The sequence below is a fragment of the Poecilia formosa genome, unplaced genomic scaffold, assembly GCF_000485575.1.
Source record: "Poecilia formosa unplaced genomic scaffold, Poecilia_formosa-5.1.2 Scaffold298, whole genome shotgun sequence".
Classification (NCBI taxonomy): domain Eukaryota; kingdom Metazoa; phylum Chordata; class Actinopteri; order Cyprinodontiformes; family Poeciliidae; genus Poecilia; species Poecilia formosa.
The window spans coordinates 131,696-150,616 of NW_006800237.1; the positions used below are offsets into that span (position 1 = coordinate 131,696).

An 18,921-nucleotide genomic window follows, 5' to 3' on the forward strand; every position below is an offset into this window, starting at 1 on the left:
AATGTAAAAGTCTTTACATAATTTTTTTAGAGAATTTAACATGAAATATAATTAGCATAAAATTAGCATTTAAAGGACCTGAAATGTAGAACTGCTAGTAGTATTTATATAGCTTGGTAGGTATGTTAGCAGCCATAATCTGAGGTGTTTAATCATTTCTACTGCTTGTTCTATGCAGGATTCAAGTTTCATGAATAAAGTAAATACAAACTAATCAAAAACCAGAGCAACTGATACATATTTTTCCACTATTTCCCCCATAAATTTAGTTGGACTCTTAGTAGACTTACTTATACATATATGTTTTCTCTCTTGATTGTTTAAGTTTGCCCAAACAATGCAGTTTCTTTAGTGACCACCTCTCCTTTAAGTAAAGTTGTACACAAAATGTCTCCTAATGCACTCACAAAAGGGCCGAGAGAAACCTGGCGCGGGCGCTCGCTCCCGTCCAGGACAGCAAATTCCACCTTAAAAGCGGCCTCTGGAGTGAAACTTTTCGCTCCAACTCAGTCAGTCCACCTTAAGCGCACACGCAAACGCAGGAGGCGTAGAGCGAGGTTTCCGCTTCTCAGTGGGGCTCGGACCGCGACTCACGAAAAATCGCCGTGTGTGCCGTTCAAGCTTGACGCACTTAGGTAGAAGGGGAGAAAAAAAGCGAGGAAAAAAAAGATGTCCGAATCCAAGTACCGCGAGTGGATTTTGGATACTATCGACTCGCTGCGGTCTCGAAAAGCCCGGCCGGACTTGGAGAGGATTTGCCGAATGGTCCGGAGGCGACACGGGTCCGAGCCAGACCGAACCTGCGCGGAACTGGAGAAACTGATCCAGGAGCAAACCGTGCTCAAAGTTAACTACAAGGGCTCCATCTCCTACCGGAACGCCGCCAAGGTTCAGCGGCGGAGCAGAAAGAAAGACGATGTTTCGTTAGCCACGGCTGCGAGACGGAGCGCGATGGAAGAAGCCAGTCATTCCGACCTGAGCAATGGGGATAGCGCTTTCGGTGCCGTGGACCAGGACGAGGAGGATTTGGAGGTAATGCAGACCCGATGCAGGGGGGAAGCCACGGTTAACGTGGTTTACATGTCATTGTCATGTCACATCACACAAAACGTACAGGTGGAAGTTAAAACAGACATTGTGCAGTTGGGGGGGTGAAAAAAATGGTGGAAAAGCTCCTCTTTTTGTTAGTAGAAGGGGAGTGGTGAGGGGAGTGATTTGCAAGTGCACCCAAAAAGTGCCGCAGACGGGGAGCGGCGGTTGGAGCTCGCTCGAGCGCTGCCGAGGTGGAGAAGAAAAGAAGGTGCGCGTGTAGCTTGTGCGAGCGTGCCACATTTCATGCTGCGCCGGTTGCTAAAGAAGCACGTTAGAACAACTGCGCAGACGGTTTAAAAACGGACAACAATCATAAAGTTCTCCCGTTTGGTCCGCCCGCAACAATCCCAGCCTCCATTTACAGCAGGCGGGGAGGGGGAGAGGGGGGGCAAAAGCGCTTTTCAAGCCACAAACTCGGCGTTGAGCGAAAGGGGGAGAAACGGGTTACAGTTAGAACGGAAGTAGATTGATGCAGCCTTCAAAATAATGGCTTTCAAATAGACTCTAACTAAATAGACTTTTATTTTTGAATTATTTGGGCTGGAAATGCTTGTTATTGACTCACGCTTATCATATGGGAGTGGGTAAAGGTGGGGGAAAAAGTGTCGAACACCGCGGATGTAGGAGCCTGATCGGGGACGACGGGACGTTTGATCGTTGATTTTTTTTTTTTAATGTCTGGAAACGAGTTGAAACTCTACCGATGGTGGATTGCACCATGTGGCCAAACATATTTTCGCGGTCGGTCGCCAGGGCTTGTGTTTATTAAACGATTAAATCCACAACTATGTGCAACAAAGTGACCAACAGAATATACGCAATGATAAATCATTATTTTGTAATTTGGTTGTATTTCTATTTCCCGTAATGGGATGGGGGATTTCTACACGGTGCATAAAGTCGAAGCCCTAGATCCATTTTCGGACAGCCTCCCAAACCCGGTCACGTCCAAGACGTGCGTTGACTGTCGTTGTGGTTCCTTCCGTCCTGTGCACAATATGTTGTTTTTTTTCCCCCTCTTGTTCTAAAAATCTCTGACAACTACTTGCAGTATGACGTTTGAGTCAAATCTAAGCAAAGTCGCTTGACGCGCAGGAACCGGCGGCTGTAAACTAAAAGCGATCGCAAACTGTTTTCCTGGCGCTAGATGGCGGATGCGCCCATCCGATTTGGGTTAAGCCGAGATCAAAATTGACTTTGTTCTCTGAAAGACGTGTGTGTCGTTTAAACAAAAAAAACAAAAACAACAACAAAAAAAAAACCCGAATGCGGCTGGTCACTGCGACCAGAAGGCTGCTGTTTGATAATCTTGCAATGCGGGGCTTGCGGATGTAGGTGCCTGGGTGTCCGATAACGGATTCATTTCTTTGCGCTGGCTCGTTTTTACACTAAACTGTTGACCCGCTGCAAAGTCAAAGTGGGCTGGCGATCGAGTCGTCTGCTGACGCTGATCGGAGAGCTTCGTTGAAAACCTCGCGTTTATTTCTATTGTGCGGATGTTTTGAGCCGCGACTGGGGAAAAGCCCTCAGACACAATGGCGAGGTATTTGCCTCGGCTTCCAACTCCATGCGCACTTTGGAGGAAATTTGAGAGAGGATAAAACGCCTCCCGTCGGCCCTTTTCGTGCTCCCCGTGTGTTATTAATTTTACCGCTCAACAAGGCCTCTAAAACAAGGAGGGGGGAGGGGGGGCACGCCGAGCGAAGCGGCTGGTGCGAAACATCCCAGTTCAGATCCCGAAATCGCGATGCTTTTGACGGCGCTTTTGAGTGAAAGTTGTGCAAAATGCGATCCTGTGGGGTGAATTCCACAGAAGCGGCTCTTTCCACAGGAGCGGGGCGGGCTTTAATGCGCTCTTGTGCACGACTGCTGGGTATAGGACACGCAGTCGCACACAAGGTAATTTTTTTTTTTCCTCCCAGGGCGCCATCGAGGAAAAAAAAATAGAAAAAGGAAAAAAAAATCTTCTTTGCCCGAGTACAAGTGATGAGCACAGATGGTAAAACTAGTTATCGTCCACCAGACCGCGTTGTAATCACGTTTTCACGGACGGTAACCCGTTTGCAATGGCAGGACGCGCAGACTAGAGGCACTCAGAGGCAATCATTTACCAAATTGCAACGTCAGTATGAGCATGTTGTTTTTATTTTTATGATGTGACACCAACATTCAGTCAGTGCCGCTCAAATGTCTTTTCACTTTTTGAAGTGTTTAAGTTTCAAAAAGGTTTGAATGGTGAATAATTGAGGTTTCTAAATAAATGAAATTTGGAAATCTTACATGATTGTGTGTGGCAGGGTGACACCTCTATGGCTATGGACACAGACAGCAATCCTGACGAGGAGGGGGCAGAGGAGAGCCGTGATGGGCAGGACCGACCTTCTCCCAGCCCCCAGCGTGAAGGAGCCTCGGTGCAGTGTGCCCCCATACGGGCCGCCTCTGCTCCCTGCTCCCCCTCCGGCTCCCGGCCTGGCTCTGGCCCCAACTGCAGCGCTGGCTCTGCTCTGGACTGTGCCGCGTCCCAGAAGCCAGGCGAGAGGCCCAACTCCTTGCCCCCCTCCAGCCCCGCGGTCCTAACACACAATGAATGGGCTTATGATTCAGCTGTCAGCCCAGTGGAGCGCCAGCACCCAGGAATGCAGAAGGACAAAGGTATCCACACTGCGAGACTCGGGATGGATGTGGGCTGCCGGTGTTTTTATTGTTTTTTTTTATTGTTTTTTTTTTGGGCACTCTAATATTGTTTCATGTGTGGCCTTACACTAAGCTTTGCAGTGGATTCCAAGCTGTGATGGGAGCTTTCAAGCAGCTATGATTAATTATTGGATATTTACAGCAGAAATGCAGTAAAGCCAGATGCAGAGCTGTGGGAGGAACTGATGCATTTGTGAGATGTTTACACAGGTTAAGTTCTCTCACCAGTTATTTAGGATTCATTTAATCCGCTCTCTTGGCAGCACTGCTCTATGCTACAGGTAATCTTTAGGGTAAAGTTGGTCCTTGTAGGATAGTGATGGATGGGTGAACAGCTGCTTTCTAACCCTGTGTTTGCAGTAGAGCTGAAGCCAGCGGACCACTCTGGAACGACGATCCCCAGCGCTTTAACCAACGGAAAGAAAGAAGCAGAAAGCAGGGAGGACAGCAGCAGCCTCTCATCTGACCAGTTGGTACCCGACTCTGCGGCACGCCCGGTAACCGGCCTGCCATCTGCTTATTGTGTCAGATAGCGTCTGCATTCTTCCAGCTGGGGTTTTACTTGATGTTTTCATTTTGAATTCATTCATTTTGGCTAACAGGATGAAGTCAGGAATGTCTCTGATGGAAGATTACAAACGGTGTCTCCACCCCCTGAAAACGGTGAGTGTTAGTTTTTTTTTTGTTTTTGTTTTTTTTTCTTTTTTAATTAAAACATTTTTGTCTCTGTACTGCTCACTAACTTGGAAAGTGATTTCATAATAAAATGTCAATTTTGATAAAAGTCTGCGTTTAAAATCTATCTCTGGTTGTCATTTGGTTTTTGTTTGCCTGAAGGCTTGCTCAAGATTTTTTGAGTTCTTTGCAAGCTTGTCCTGCTACTTTCCATCCAGATGGTCTTTGTTTAGACCAAGTTATTTTTCTCTTCTTTGCTACTGACATGCTGCACGTTTCCTAACAGTTTACGGTTTTTGGTAAAGGAAATTCTGTTTTATCATTTAAAATCCGTGAAGTGAGTTTTCTTACTAGTTTTTATGGGGACATTTGTGGACAAATGACATATTAGAAATGGACAGCACCCAGTCATTTCTACCACCACAGACACCACGGCTCTATATGTTAACGCTTCTGTTGTTTGCCCAGTAGGAGCGTCCCGCTGAAAGATGCTTATGGATCCCTGTCATGTGTTTCATGCATGCCAAGCAGCATGAAGCCCATCATCGGTGTTGTTCAAATAGACAGGCCCAGTTAGGAGATGCATCATTCACCAAGCCCTGTCTGTACTGAACCGTGAACCATCTCTAATAGAAAAACACATCATACCATGACAGCAGAGGCTTCTGTACAGAAAACTAGATGCAAGGGAAAAAACCCAAAAAAAACAGACATCTTTTCTAGTTAACGTTTCATCTCACAAATGAATACCATTACATATTGTAGAATAGATTTGTTTTCCTGGAAAATATTCATATCAAACAGAACTGATTTGTCTTCAGATGACCAAACTGGCACATATATAAGTAAAAAGAATAGCGAACAAGTTACAGTTTCATAGAATAATGAAGCTTGTTTTTGTTTACAGGTACGCTGCAGAAGCTCGAGGCGCCCTACACAGCGGCTGACGGCGGTCTCATCAATGGTGGAACAGGTGATGAAGTGTGAGTATCCTGCTGCTACTCTAAATCTATAGATACATTATTCAGTCACTCATGATAAGCTAACTTCCTACAAAATCTTTAATGTTAGTACTTTCCACCTTTTAACAAGTAGGAAATATAAATTCCAGAATATACCAAGACTTTTGTGTTGCAGTATTATATCTTCTGGCATTTAACAGATAAACTTACATTTCCAAAAATAAGTTTCTCAAACACTGAACAGGTTTCAGCTATACCAAAGGTATTCATTCTTCCTTGAGGTTTTTTTCCACATTGTCACAACCAAAACATCAACGGGTTTTTATGACGGACCAACAAACAGGAAAGCGTAGCTGTTAATTGGAAGAAAAATGATTTATGTTTAACGTTTTTCACCAGTATAAACCATAAGCGTGGCATGTATTCTTATGCGGCGCCCCCAGTGGGTGCTTTGTAAAACTTCCTTTCCCTGCAATTACAGCTGCAAGTCTTCTAGGGTGTGTCTCTACCAGATTTGCACATCTAGAGAGAGAAAATTTGTCTTTCTCTTGTTTGCGAAATAGCCTGCAGCTCAATCAGATTAGATAGAAAGAAAATATCTTCTTCTTCTCTCCCTCCCATCCCCCCAAGTCTTGCCGCCGATTCTCTGTTAGATTTATGTATGGACTTTGACTGAGCCATTCCAGCACATGACTATGATTTCACCTCAATGTGTCAATCACTGTTGTGGGCATATGTTTTTTNCCCACTCTACAAGCTTTTAACAACCGTAGAGTGATTGTTGTATCCTGTCAGCCTGTTTCCCTCCATCTCTCCAACCTGAATCTGTCCAAGCAATACCAAGTCCAACAGATGTGCCTATCATAATGCCAACTGGTTGGAAAAAAACTGTGTCTAGTCGGTGCAGAGTTTTGGCTATGGCTATGTCGACCCACGTGGCCATTTGATTGAAAGCTTGAAACCTGTCTGCACCTGCCTTTGTCTGCTCAATGTGGCATGATTAATGGGTGGATGATGCACTTAACTGCTTGCGTTCGAAGCAGTTGGGACCTGTTTGATCAGAGTGAAAATTATTTATCACAGTAAACTTCATCTAGGTCTTATTCCTTTGGGGGGGACCTGAGAGAAGCAAACGTGAGGTCTGCATTTAAGTCTGTCTTTCTCTTAGATGAATTTATTAGAGCATTTTACAACTACTATTGGTGATCATTTTGTCCTTTTTATGTCAATCTCTGTGCTTGTGTGTTATTTAGTGCTCTAGGGTGGGTTAATGAGCCGTGATTTAGCAGCTGCTAACGTCGTGGTCACACTCCTGACAATTATTCGTTTGATTAATTTTCACACTTCATAACCACACATAGGAAAAATCCGTCTTTTCGACATCGTCTCTTAGCCGTACAACCGAGATATAATTTTGTCAACTGTAGATTGCGGTTGTCTACATGTAACTGATGGTGGATATAAATACGCAAAAACAGTAGCAAAACTTTTTAACACGGCGTGCATGGCATTTTTGTACAATATCACTTTCAAAGAGAGAAAACCAGAGGATTTATCTGAGCTAAGGTACCTGAGATTATGGATAAGATGTTTAATATTAAAATGACGTTTAATGATTTATTGAACATGGAAGAGGACCCAGTGAAGTGCGTCAACCTTACTGGGCCTTGCTCAGCTTTCACTTGTAGGACGGACATTTGCGGATTACTGTCGCTGATGTTGATATTCTTGCTTTTACTTCGATTTTTTTTTTCCTCTCCCTTTTCTTCCTTGAACACTGTCGTATGGTTTTTACTGCCCAGCCAAATTTTTGTTTGGGGGGGGAGGGTTGTTTTGAGGTTGTTGTTTGGTTACCAGCTTCCTTTGTTACAAATTCAACCAAGGAAACCGATGTGGAGCTGTCCCCTTTTTGCCAAGTTTATTTCTGTGGATGCAAGACAATCGCAGACCAAATCTTAGTGCTGGTTTGTTGACTGAACCCACTGTTTTGCTTTGAAGGATGTAAGCTCTCACCAACCTACCCCTCATTGGCCCGAGGTGCTAGACTTTGTCCATCTCACTGCAGAAGCTTCTGTGAATTGTTTGATGTGCATCAATCTTTGTCAGAGTCTCGTAACATGACATTTTTAGAATGTTTGTGACTACATGATTTCGGTAGGCAAGAGTAATTGTTTGGCAGTGTCTTAATGTAATTGAGATCAACCACGGGATACCTTTTGAATGTCTTGGTAAGGAGATGTTTCAGTGCTGTTTGGAAACCTGATGTGTATTTTGTTTTTTTTTTTATAACACGTGTTTCTTTGGTGAGCTTGGTTTTCTTGCATGTTGTACAGCAGAATAATGGAAAGACCTCTGGACCTGAGACATCTCCGAGAAAAATCATTGTTTCTGGAGCTAACAGTCTGTATAATCTTTTTTTTTTTTTTTCCTTGGACATTACACTAAATTATGCCGCGTATCATTGACATGATTTGTCTGAATAATGAAGCACTTGCCACGCATTTTCTAATCAGTTTCAATAATTTGTGCTTACTCTGTATACCTTTGTATTTTAAAGAAAGCACATGTAATAGTTTTTCATCTTTTTTTTTCTGACAAACAGCTAAATCAGAGTTTGAGGTATAGAAGACGAATCGACTTGATCCACTCCAGACACTAAAGACATTAAACTTCTTTTTGTTACACTTTTTCTCACACAAACTTTGTCAGCTGTCTCATTCTTCTTTTTTTACCAGCTAGACACTATCGACTGATCTGTGCTACATTAATTTTTTTCTCCTGTTTGCCTTCTATTTCCACACACTTTATTCATGCATAACACTTTTTACATCTGAGCTGTTTTGCGTTCATATTTTCTAATTGTATTTTCAGAAAAACAAGGAAAAAAAGCAAAAACAAAACATCAACCTTTTTTTCCTCATGACCTGGGTACAGTGCTTGTGTAGTCTATTGTACCTTTTTGGGAAACAATACTGTATATCTTTGCCTTTGACAGTCTTAACTATCTTACCCTCTGGAGAACTTGAGAGATACCCTTAGAACACAATGAGTATGTTTAAAAAAATATAAACAAAGTAATATTTTGCAAAATGTATCATTCCAATAAAGTTTTACTTGTTAAGACTAAAATGTGTGGCTTGTAGAAATATTTCTCTTTATGGAGTGTGTAAATTTATAAATGGATGGTACCGATTTCACTTTTTCCACAAATCTTAAGTCCTTTGGTTAGCTACACTTAGTTGTGTTCAAAATTATGCAAGTTCAACCAGTATTGGTTCATGCATGAATCGCTCTGGAGAGTGGAGGGGAAGGGAGTAATGCACATAATCTAGCTTCCTTATTCTCAGCAGCAAGCAGGGTATCTCTACTTCTCTGCACATGCATAAAAGCAGTAGGAAACTTGCTAAGTCCACAACTAACATAAATCAGATTTTATTTTCTGACTGTTGCCCCTTTATAATACCACCCTGGGCAACTGCCAATATGCTCATATCCACAACTTTCTTTAAGCCCAACATCACCATCACTGGTTTTTAGAAGGAATTATATTCTGACGTAGCCAAGAAATCTATCTGTAGGTGTAGAATCATTAACTGAACATGGCATGTCCCAAATAATACACTGGGATTCGACCTGTGGAGGCATTCATTCTGTATAAAATGCATTTTATTTAAGGACGAGAGCAGCAAATGTAGAGAATTGTGACATTCTCTATTTCACCAAACATTATTTGGTGAAATAGTTGATTGCAGATGGGAAAACACAAAGAATTATAGAAAATTACAGGCTGCCTGACTAAAAAGCTTCCCAATGCTTTAAAATGGAAAATTAAACTATGAAGAAAACAGAAGTCTACTAATCAAGCAAATCAACGTGTTGCCAACAAGGATTCAACCAATGGTATGCTCCAGAATGACCAAAAATGGTCTCTAGTTACCGGTAAGTATTGCAACAATTAGAAGTTGCCTAAGTGATGCCAACCTATCAGCAAGAAGACCTGCAAAAAAAAAAAAATTCATTGGCTGGATGGGCAGTGCATGACAAACATATTGCAACATGTTATTGTCAGATGAAAGCAAGATTGTGTTTTAAGTTTAGACACTGAATCTTAATCCACAGGACAATTAAACATGATGGCTGAAGCATCATAATGATATGTATCAGTTTGAGTTCATAAAAATACTTAAGACTTAAGACACTTGTCCTTTTGTGAGGCTATATTGTGATTAAAGCTTTAGAATTCTCTACTAGTGGAATATTTGTTGTTCCACTTTTATATTTAAAATTTTTAAAACATAATTTGGAGCAACTAAGCTAAGCAACGCAACATTTTTATGGATGAATTCATTAAAACAGCTGTGAAGTTGTTTGGATAAATGGTTTACTAGGAGTGGATCAATGTCCTGTACCACAGAAAGAGGAGTCAGAAAAAGTAAAGAGAAATACAGTGGACAAAGTGCTGAACTGAGCCCATGACTCTTTGAAGCATTGTGAGTCACTGGTTATCTAAAACATTCAACTTTGACAAAACTAAAAAATCTGTAACGGGGTGGGGAGGAATTCCTTTTACAGCATAATATTTTCATATGTTAAGCTATGAAGTGGTGGTTTGGTAAGTTTGAACCATTTGCTAAAGGTAATAAAGATGTAAATGAAAAACAGGAAAGAATAGAAACATATTTATTTATTTATATGCACCAAATATGACCAAGGGGAACTGAATGTGAATATAGATATAAAACTAAGGCAGCTACCAAACACTGCCTTTGTGAAAGCTGTAGATCACATCCTCTAAAACATAAAAGACAGTAATATATAGGCAGTTATATCATTGTGTTCTTATCTGGAGCCTGATTGGATTTTCTGATTGTGTTTATAGAGCTGCTCTAAGAAAAATGGGAACTAAACTTCTGCTTAGGACTTCTAGGCTAGCACAGGTTTAGAAAGAAAAACATATACAACTCAAAAAATTAAAAGTCTTTACATAAATTTTTTTAGAGAGTTTAACATGAAATATAATTAGCATTTAAAGGACCTGAAATGTAGAACTGCTAGTAGTACTCATATAGCTTGGTAGGTATGTTAGCAGCCATAATCTGAGGTGTTTAATCATTTCTACTGATTGTTCTATGCAGGATTCAAGTTTCATGAATAAAGTAAATACAAACTAATCAAAAACCAGAGCAACTGATACATATTTTTCCACTATTTCCCCCATAAATTTAGTTGGACTCTTAGTAGACTTACTTATACATATATGTTTTCTCTCTTGATTGTTTAAGTTTGCCCAAACAATGCAGTTTCTTTAGTGACCACCTCTCCTTTAAGTAAAGTTGTACACAAAATGTCTCCTAATGCACTCACAAAAGGGCCGAGAGAAACCTGGCGCGGGCGCTCGCTCCCGTCCAGGACAGCAAATTCCACCTTAAAAGCGGCCTCTGGAGTGAAACTTTTCGCTCCAACTCAGTCAGTCCACCTTAAGCGCACACGCAAACGCAGGAGGCGTAGAGCGAGGTTTCCGCTTCTCAGTGGGGCTCGGACCGCGACTCACGAAAAATCGCCGTGTGTGCCGTTCAAGCTTGACGCACTTAGGTAGAAGGGGAGAAAAAAAGCGAGGAAAAAAAAGATGTCCGAATCCAAGTACCGCGAGTGGATTTTGGATACTATCGACTCGCTGCGGTCTCGAAAAGCCCGGCCGGACTTGGAGAGGATTTGCCGAATGGTCCGGAGGCGACACGGGTCCGAGCCAGACCGAACCTGCGCGGAACTGGAGAAACTGATCCAGGAGCAAACCGTGCTCAAAGTTAACTACAAGGGCTCCATCTCCTACCGGAACGCCGCCAAGGTTCAGCGGCGGAGCAGAAAGAAAGACGATGTTTCGTTAGCCACGGCTGCGAGACGGAGCGCGATGGAAGAAGCCAGTCATTCCGACCTGAGCAATGGGGATAGCGCTTTCGGTGCCGTGGACCAGGACGAGGAGGATTTGGAGGTAATGCAGACCCGATGCAGGGGGGAAGCCACGGTTAACGTGGTTTACATGTCATTGTCATGTCACATCACACAAAACGTACAGGTGGAAGTTAAAACAGACATTGTGCAGTTGGGGGGGTGAAAAAAATGGTGGAAAAGCTCCTCTTTTTGTTAGTAGAAGGGGAGTGGTGAGGGGAGTGATTTGCAAGTGCACCCAAAAAGTGCCGCAGACGGGGAGCGGCGGTTGGAGCTCGCTCGAGCGCTGCCGAGGTGGAGAAGAAAAGAAGGTGCGCGTGTAGCTTGTGCGAGCGTGCCACATTTCATGCTGCGCCGGTTGCTAAAGAAGCACGTTAGAACAACTGCGCAGACGGTTTAAAAACGGACAACAATCATAAAGTTCTCCCGTTTGGTCCGCCCGCAACAATCCCAGCCTCCATTTACAGCAGGCGGGGAGGGGGAGAGGGGGGGCAAAAGCGCTTTTCAAGCCACAAACTCGGCGTTGAGCGAAAGGGGGAGAAACGGGTTACAGTTAGAACGGAAGTAGATTGATGCAGCCTTCAAAATAATGGCTTTCAAATAGACTCTAACTAAATAGACTTTTATTTTTGAATTATTTGGGCTGGAAATGCTTGTTATTGACTCACGCTTATCATATGGGAGTGGGTAAAGGTGGGGGAAAAAGTGTCGAACACCGCGGATGTAGGAGCCTGATCGGGGACGACGGGACGTTTGATCGTTGATTTTTTTTTTTTAATGTCTGGAAACGAGTTGAAACTCTACCGATGGTGGATTGCACCATGTGGCCAAACATATTTTCGCGGTCGGTCGCCAGGGCTTGTGTTTATTAAACGATTAAATCCACAACTATGTGCAACAAAGTGACCAACAGAATATACGCAATGATAAATCATTATTTTGTAATTTGGTTGTATTTCTATTTCCCGTAATGGGATGGGGGATTTCTACACGGTGCATAAAGTCGAAGCCCTAGATCCATTTTCGGACAGCCTCCCAAACCCGGTCACGTCCAAGACGTGCGTTGACTGTCGTTGTGGTTCCTTCCGTCCTGTGCACAATATGTTGTTTTTTTTCCCCCTCTTGTTCTAAAAATCTCTGACAACTACTTGCAGTATGACGTTTGAGTCAAATCTAAGCAAAGTCGCTTGACGCGCAGGAACCGGCGGCTGTAAACTAAAAGCGATCGCAAACTGTTTTCCTGGCGCTAGATGGCGGATGCGCCCATCCGATTTGGGTTAAGCCGAGATCAAAATTGACTTTGTTCTCTGAAAGACGTGTGTGTCGTTTAAACAAAAAAAACAAAAACAACAACAAAAAAAAAACCCGAATGCGGCTGGTCACTGCGACCAGAAGGCTGCTGTTTGATAATCTTGCAATGCGGGGCTTGCGGATGTAGGTGCCTGGGTGTCCGATAACGGATTCATTTCTTTGCGCTGGCTCGTTTTTACACTAAACTGTTGACCCGCTGCAAAGTCAAAGTGGGCTGGCGATCGAGTCGTCTGCTGACGCTGATCGGAGAGCTTCGTTGAAAACCTCGCGTTTATTTCTATTGTGCGGATGTTTTGAGCCGCGACTGGGGAAAAGCCCTCAGACACAATGGCGAGGTATTTGCCTCGGCTTCCAACTCCATGCGCACTTTGGAGGAAATTTGAGAGAGGATAAAACGCCTCCCGTCGGCCCTTTTCGTGCTCCCCGTGTGTTATTAATTTTACCGCTCAACAAGGCCTCTAAAACAAGGAGGGGGGAGGGGGGGCACGCCGAGCGAAGCGGCTGGTGCGAAACATCCCAGTTCAGATCCCGAAATCGCGATGCTTTTGACGGCGCTTTTGAGTGAAAGTTGTGCAAAATGCGATCCTGTGGGGTGAATTCCACAGAAGCGGCTCTTTCCACAGGAGCGGGGCGGGCTTTAATGCGCTCTTGTGCACGACTGCTGGGTATAGGACACGCAGTCGCACACAAGGTAATTTTTTTTTTTCCTCCCAGGGCGCCATCGAGGAAAAAAAAATAGAAAAAGGAAAAAAAAATCTTCTTTGCCCGAGTACAAGTGATGAGCACAGATGGTAAAACTAGTTATCGTCCACCAGACCGCGTTGTAATCACGTTTTCACGGACGGTAACCCGTTTGCAATGGCAGGACGCGCAGACTAGAGGCACTCAGAGGCAATCATTTACCAAATTGCAACGTCAGTATGAGCATGTTGTTTTTATTTTTATGATGTGACACCAACATTCAGTCAGTGCCGCTCAAATGTCTTTTCACTTTTTGAAGTGTTTAAGTTTCAAAAAGGTTTGAATGGTGAATAATTGAGGTTTCTAAATAAATGAAATTTGGAAATCTTACATGATTGTGTGTGGCAGGGTGACACCTCTATGGCTATGGACACAGACAGCAATCCTGACGAGGAGGGGGCAGAGGAGAGCCGTGATGGGCAGGACCGACCTTCTCCCAGCCCCCAGCGTGAAGGAGCCTCGGTGCAGTGTGCCCCCATACGGGCCGCCTCTGCTCCCTGCTCCCCCTCCGGCTCCCGGCCTGGCTCTGGCCCCAACTGCAGCGCTGGCTCTGCTCTGGACTGTGCCGCGTCCCAGAAGCCAGGCGAGAGGCCCAACTCCTTGCCCCCCTCCAGCCCCGCGGTCCTAACACACAATGAATGGGCTTATGATTCAGCTGTCAGCCCAGTGGAGCGCCAGCACCCAGGAATGCAGAAGGACAAAGGTATCCACACTGCGAGACTCGGGATGGATGTGGGCTGCCGGTGTTTTTATTGTTTTTTTTTATTGTTTTTTTTTTGGGCACTCTAATATTGTTTCATGTGTGGCCTTACACTAAGCTTTGCAGTGGATTCCAAGCTGTGATGGGAGCTTTCAAGCAGCTATGATTAATTATTGGATATTTACAGCAGAAATGCAGTAAAGCCAGATGCAGAGCTGTGGGAGGAACTGATGCATTTGTGAGATGTTTACACAGGTTAAGTTCTCTCACCAGTTATTTAGGATTCATTTAATCCGCTCTCTTGGCAGCACTGCTCTATGCTACAGGTAATCTTTAGGGTAAAGTTGGTCCTTGTAGGATAGTGATGGATGGGTGAACAGCTGCTTTCTAACCCTGTGTTTGCAGTAGAGCTGAAGCCAGCGGACCACTCTGGAACGACGATCCCCAGCGCTTTAACCAACGGAAAGAAAGAAGCAGAAAGCAGGGAGGACAGCAGCAGCCTCTCATCTGACCAGTTGGTACCCGACTCTACGGCACGCCCGGTAACCGGCCTGCCATCTGCTTATTGTGTCAAATAGCATCTGCATTCTTCCAGCTGGGGTTTTACTTGATGTTTTCATTTTGAATTCATTCATTTTGGCTAACAGGATGAAGTCAGGAATGTCTCTGATGGAAGATTACAAACGGTGTCTCCACCCCCTGAAAACGGTGAGTGTTAGTTTTTTTTTTGTTTTTGTTTTTTTTTCTTTTTTAATTAAAACATTTTTGTCTCTGTACTGCTCACTAACTTGGAAAGTGATTTCATAATAAAATGTCAATTTTGATAAAAGTCTGCGTTTAAAATCTATCTCTGGTTGCCATTTGGTTTTTGTTTGCCTGAAGGCTTGCTCAAGATTTTTGGAGTTCTTTGCAAGCTTGTCCTGCTACTTTCCATCCAGATGGTCTTTGTTTAGACCAAGTTATTTTTCTCTTCTTTGCTACTGACATGCTGCACGTTTCCTAACAGTTTACGGTTTTTGGTAAAGGAAATTCTGTTTTATCATTTAAAATCCGTGAAGTGAGTTTTCTTACTAGTTTTTATGGGGACATTTGTGGACAAATGACATATTAGAAATGGACAGCACCCAGTCATTTCTACCACCACAGACACCACGGCTCTATATGTTAACGCTTCTGTTGTTTGCCCAGTAGGAGCGTCCCGCTGAAAGATGCTTATGGATCCCTGTCATGTGTTTCATGCATGCCAAGCAGCATGAAGCCCATCATCGGTGTTGTTCAAATAGACAGGCCCAGTTAGGAGATGCATCATTCACCAAGCCCTGTCTGTACTGAACCGTGAACCATCTCTAATAGAAAAACACATCATACCATGACAGCAGAGGCTTCTGTACAGAAAACTAGATGCAAGGGAAAAAACCCAAAAAAAACAGACATCTTTTCTAGTTAACGTTTCATCTCACAAATGAATACCATTACATATTGTAGAATAGATTTGTTTTCCTGGAAAATATTCATATCAAACAGAACTGACTTGTCTTCAGATGACCAAACTGGCACATATATAAGTAAAAAGAATAGCGAACAAGTTACAGTTTCATAGAATAATGAAGCTTGTTTTTGTTTACAGGTACGCTGCAGAAGCTCGAGGCGCCCTACACAGCGGCTGACGGCGGTCTCATCAATGGTGGAACAGGTGATGAAGTGTGAGTATCCTGCTGCTACTCTAAATCTATAGATACATTATTCAGTCACTCATGATAAGCTAACTTCCTACAAAATCTTTAATGTTAGTACTTTCCACCTTTTAACAAGTAGGAAATATAAATTCCAGAATATACCAAGACTTTTGTGTTGCAGTATTATATCTTCTGGCATTTAACAGATAAACTTACATTTCCAAAAATAAGTTTCTCAAACACTGAACAGGTTTCAGCTATACCAAAGGTATTCATTCTTCCTTGAGGTTTTTTTCCACATTGTCACAACCAAAACATCAACGGGTTTTTATGACGGACCAACAAACAGGAAAGCGTAGCTGTTAATTGGAAGAGAAATTATTTATGTCTAACGTTTTTCACCAGTATAAACCATAAGCGTGGCATGTATTCTTATGCGGCGCCCCGAGTGGATGCTTTGTAAAACTTCCTTTCCCTGCAATTACAGCTGCAAGTCTTCTAGGGTGTGTCTACCAGATTTGCACATCTAGAGAGAGAAAATTTGTCTTTCTCTTGTTTGCGAAATAGCCTGCAGCTCAATCAGATTAGATAGAAGGAAAATATCTTCTTCTCACTCCTCCCCCCAAGTCTTGCCGCCGATTCTCTGTTAGATTTATGTATGGACTTTGACTGAGCCATTCCAGCACATGACTATGATTTCACCTCAATGTGTCAATCACTGTTGTGGGCATATGTTTTTTCCAGAATCTAACAGGTTTTCCTATATGATTGCCCTGTATTTATCTCATTCATCTTTCCATCAACTCTGACCATCTCGACGGCATGATGCTGCCACCGCCATGGGACAGCGGCGTTCGAAGAAGTACTACTTTTCCAACACACGTGATTATTAGCGTTGCAGTTTGTGGCTGCGTTGTGACAAAATGTGGGGATAGTTTAAGAAGAATGAATCCTTGTGCTGCGCTCCGTATTTAAAATCGAAACAAAGTCACCATAATTTCACGTTTCGCCTCGCCTAACACACAGAGCTCTGGGTTTAAAGCTTTCGCCTTCAACATCGTGGTGTTTCAGTTACCACCTGAAGACCTTGAAGACTCAGGCTTATCCAGAGTTGATGGGTAATGGGTGACTGCCTCAAGATGTAAAGCTAGTTTCCCTCTAATGGAGACGCAGTTCCGTAAACATCCTCTTTCATGTGTTAATGTGTCTTTCAATGAGGCATTGTTGCGCCCACTGACATCACCTCACACAGCAGCTTTGTGTTAATGAGAAACAAGCCTTTGAAGACTTTATTTTTAGTCCACCTGATTATGAATAAAAACAAACTAATAAACTTGTCATTTGCACAAACTACCATAAGGAAAGCTTGAAAAAGCTACTCAAAGTGAAGTTTTGAGTGATTACTTTTGAAGTCGTTTGTGTTCCGTCTTTCTGCAGCTCGGTGAAACTGGAGAAGATGAACCAGAACTTGTTGCAGTGGACTGTGGCAGATGTGGCCAGTTACTTTTCAGCGGCAGGCTTTCCAGAGCAGGCCGTTGCTTTCCGAACACAGGTTGGTTCAGTTCAGGGCGCAAAAAGGCCGTAACTTCCCATCATCCGGTAACACCGAGGTAGAATATTTTTCACGCGTTTTGGTTTCCCCTCAACAGGAAATCGACGGGAAGTCTCTCCTCCTGATGCAGCGCAGCGACGTCCTGACGGGCCTGTCCATCCGACTCGGCCCGGCCCTCAAAATCTACGAGCGCCACGTCAAGGTGCTGCAGAGGACCCACTTCCTGGAATGCGACGACATCTGACGGGACGATCGGCACGACAGACGATGCTGTATGAACTAAACCATGCATGCAGTCCCTCTACCATCTGGACCCCACTGCCCGCCTTCATATATATAAATAGAAGGTGCGTGGAGTGGGACAGGCTGCAGTGGAATTCGGCTTCACTGTGAGAACGACCAGAAACTGAAAGACAGTCATCCTACCTCTCATTGTGGTCTTTGGTTTTTCAAACGGTTTTCATTTCACCCCTGTGGCCCCTTTGGAGACAAAAGACAGCTGCAGGCAAAATCTGTTTTAAGCGGAGCGGCGCTGACCTTTCTGCAAGAACGAAACTTTTTGGGTAGCAGACGGTAAACAGAGCTGCACCAGGCGCACATGGCCGAGTTGTGGCGCGTTGCTGCCACAGGTTGGGGCGTCTTCCCGTCAACTTTCCATATGATTTAAAACTGAAGGTCACAAAGAAGATTAAGCACACCAGCCGTCGCCATGTGATGAGATCTAAGCGTCAAAGTCGATGTGTCTGCGTTAAAACTTAGTCTCATTCCTGACTTCCCATTCCACCGGTAGCTGCTGGAGTGGATTATTGCCTCCTTGTCTCTGCTACACTGAGATATAACCCTTAATGTGTTTTTACTATCTGTTCAGTCTTAGTTATAAATGATTGTGGTCTAACGATACAGATTGACTTGGGGGCGGGGGGATAATCCCAGGTGTAAGTGACCATAAAATATGCAGCCCAATATAATGTGCTCTTACATTCAAGCAAAACAAAGTAATAATGTTGCAAGAACCGCTGCTCTTGCTGGTTGTGTAGTTTGAGATTCAACAGAGCTGCTAAGCGACTGTTTACGGATAACTTTAAGAAATGCAATATTTTATGTTGTTTGTTTACAATTGGTCTGTCCTGGCGTTGTGTTTTTTATGGCCAGTTGAACTGTGTAACATTCCATATTATGTAGTCTTCATCTCAAGTGTAACCCCCTCCCCTTTTTATCTGTAATATGAAACAATTCTTCCAGAGTTGGAAAATAAAGCTCATCTCTCTCAGTTGGTTGATTTTTGGTTTGTTTATTTACTTAGAACCTCTCTGGGGGGGAAAAAAAATCAGTTTCATTGCATCAATTAGGAAAATGCTCCAAACTTTGAAAACATTTTGCTTGAACAAATTTCTGCTTTTTTTTTTTTTTCTGAAAAATATTGGAAAGTTTGCATCAGGGAAGTATCGGTCTAACATTTAGTCGCGTTAGCAGCTCCAGGCTGCCATCGGTTAAACTAACAAAATTAGTTACTTCATTTCCCACCTTAAGGGTAAGTGTCCAATTTTTAAAAAAAGTTTATACAGTAGTATG

General features: G+C 43.3%; 2 protein-coding genes across 5 annotated transcripts; both read left to right on the forward strand.

Annotated features, from left to right (window-relative positions):
• Window positions 1-247: 247 nt before the first annotated feature.
• On the forward strand, window positions 248-6,143 carry LOC103151987 (atherin-like). 2 transcript variants are annotated; one of them, XM_007572285.2, is made up of 5 exons: window positions 248-1,032; window positions 3,390-3,744; window positions 4,150-4,283; window positions 4,389-4,449; window positions 5,369-6,143. In XM_007572285.2, exons 1-5 carry the CDS (start codon window positions 670-672, stop codon window positions 5,446-5,448), a joined length of 993 nt encoding a protein of 330 aa, XP_007572347.1. In that variant the 5' UTR covers window positions 248-669; the 3' UTR covers window positions 5,449-6,143. The 2 variants fall into 2 exon arrangements, with proteins under 2 accessions (XP_007572347.1, XP_007572346.1); XM_007572284.2 differs by having other exon boundaries at window positions 289-1,032; window positions 4,147-4,283; window positions 5,369-6,139.
• Window positions 6,144-10,687: 4,544 nt separating this feature from the next.
• Window positions 10,688-18,619, forward strand: samd1a (sterile alpha motif domain containing 1a). Of its 3 annotated transcripts, none has more exons than XM_007572287.2 (7): window positions 10,688-11,412; window positions 13,770-14,124; window positions 14,530-14,663; window positions 14,769-14,829; window positions 15,749-15,824; window positions 17,235-17,349; window positions 17,447-18,619. In XM_007572287.2, the coding sequence occupies exons 1-7, from the start codon at window positions 11,050-11,052 to the stop codon at window positions 17,591-17,593; spliced, it is 1,251 nt and encodes a 416-aa protein (XP_007572349.1). In that variant the 5' UTR covers window positions 10,688-11,049; the 3' UTR covers window positions 17,594-18,619. The 3 variants fall into 3 exon arrangements, with proteins under 3 accessions (XP_007572349.1, XP_007572348.1, XP_007572351.1); XM_007572286.2 differs by having other exon boundaries at window positions 10,699-11,412; window positions 14,527-14,663; XM_007572289.2 differs by lacking the exon at window positions 10,688-11,412 and adding an exon at window positions 13,022-13,371 and having other exon boundaries at window positions 14,527-14,663.
• The last annotated feature ends 302 nt before the right edge of the window (window positions 18,620-18,921 follow it).

Bases quoted from the DNA above. Each gene is read 5' to 3' on its own strand.
- samd1a (XM_007572286.2), top strand. From the start codon at position 11,050: ATGTCCGAATCCAAGTACCGCGAGTGGATTTTGGATACTATCGACTCG. The intron at 11,413-13,769 runs GTAATGCAGACC...TGTGTGTGGCAG, and splicing joins AGGACGAGGAGGATTTGGAG to GGTGACACCTCTATGGCTAT. The intron at 15,825-17,234 runs GTGAGTATCCTG...GTCTTTCTGCAG, and splicing joins GGTGGAACAGGTGATGAAGT to CTCGGTGAAACTGGAGAAGA.
- LOC103151987 (XM_007572284.2), top strand. From the start codon at position 670: ATGTCCGAATCCAAGTACCGCGAGTGGATTTTGGATACTATCGACTCG. The intron at 4,284-4,388 runs GTAACCGGCCTG...TTTGGCTAACAG, and splicing joins CCGACTCTGCGGCACGCCCG to GATGAAGTCAGGAATGTCTC. The intron at 4,450-5,368 runs GTGAGTGTTAGT...TTTTGTTTACAG, and splicing joins GTCTCCACCCCCTGAAAACG to GTACGCTGCAGAAGCTCGAG.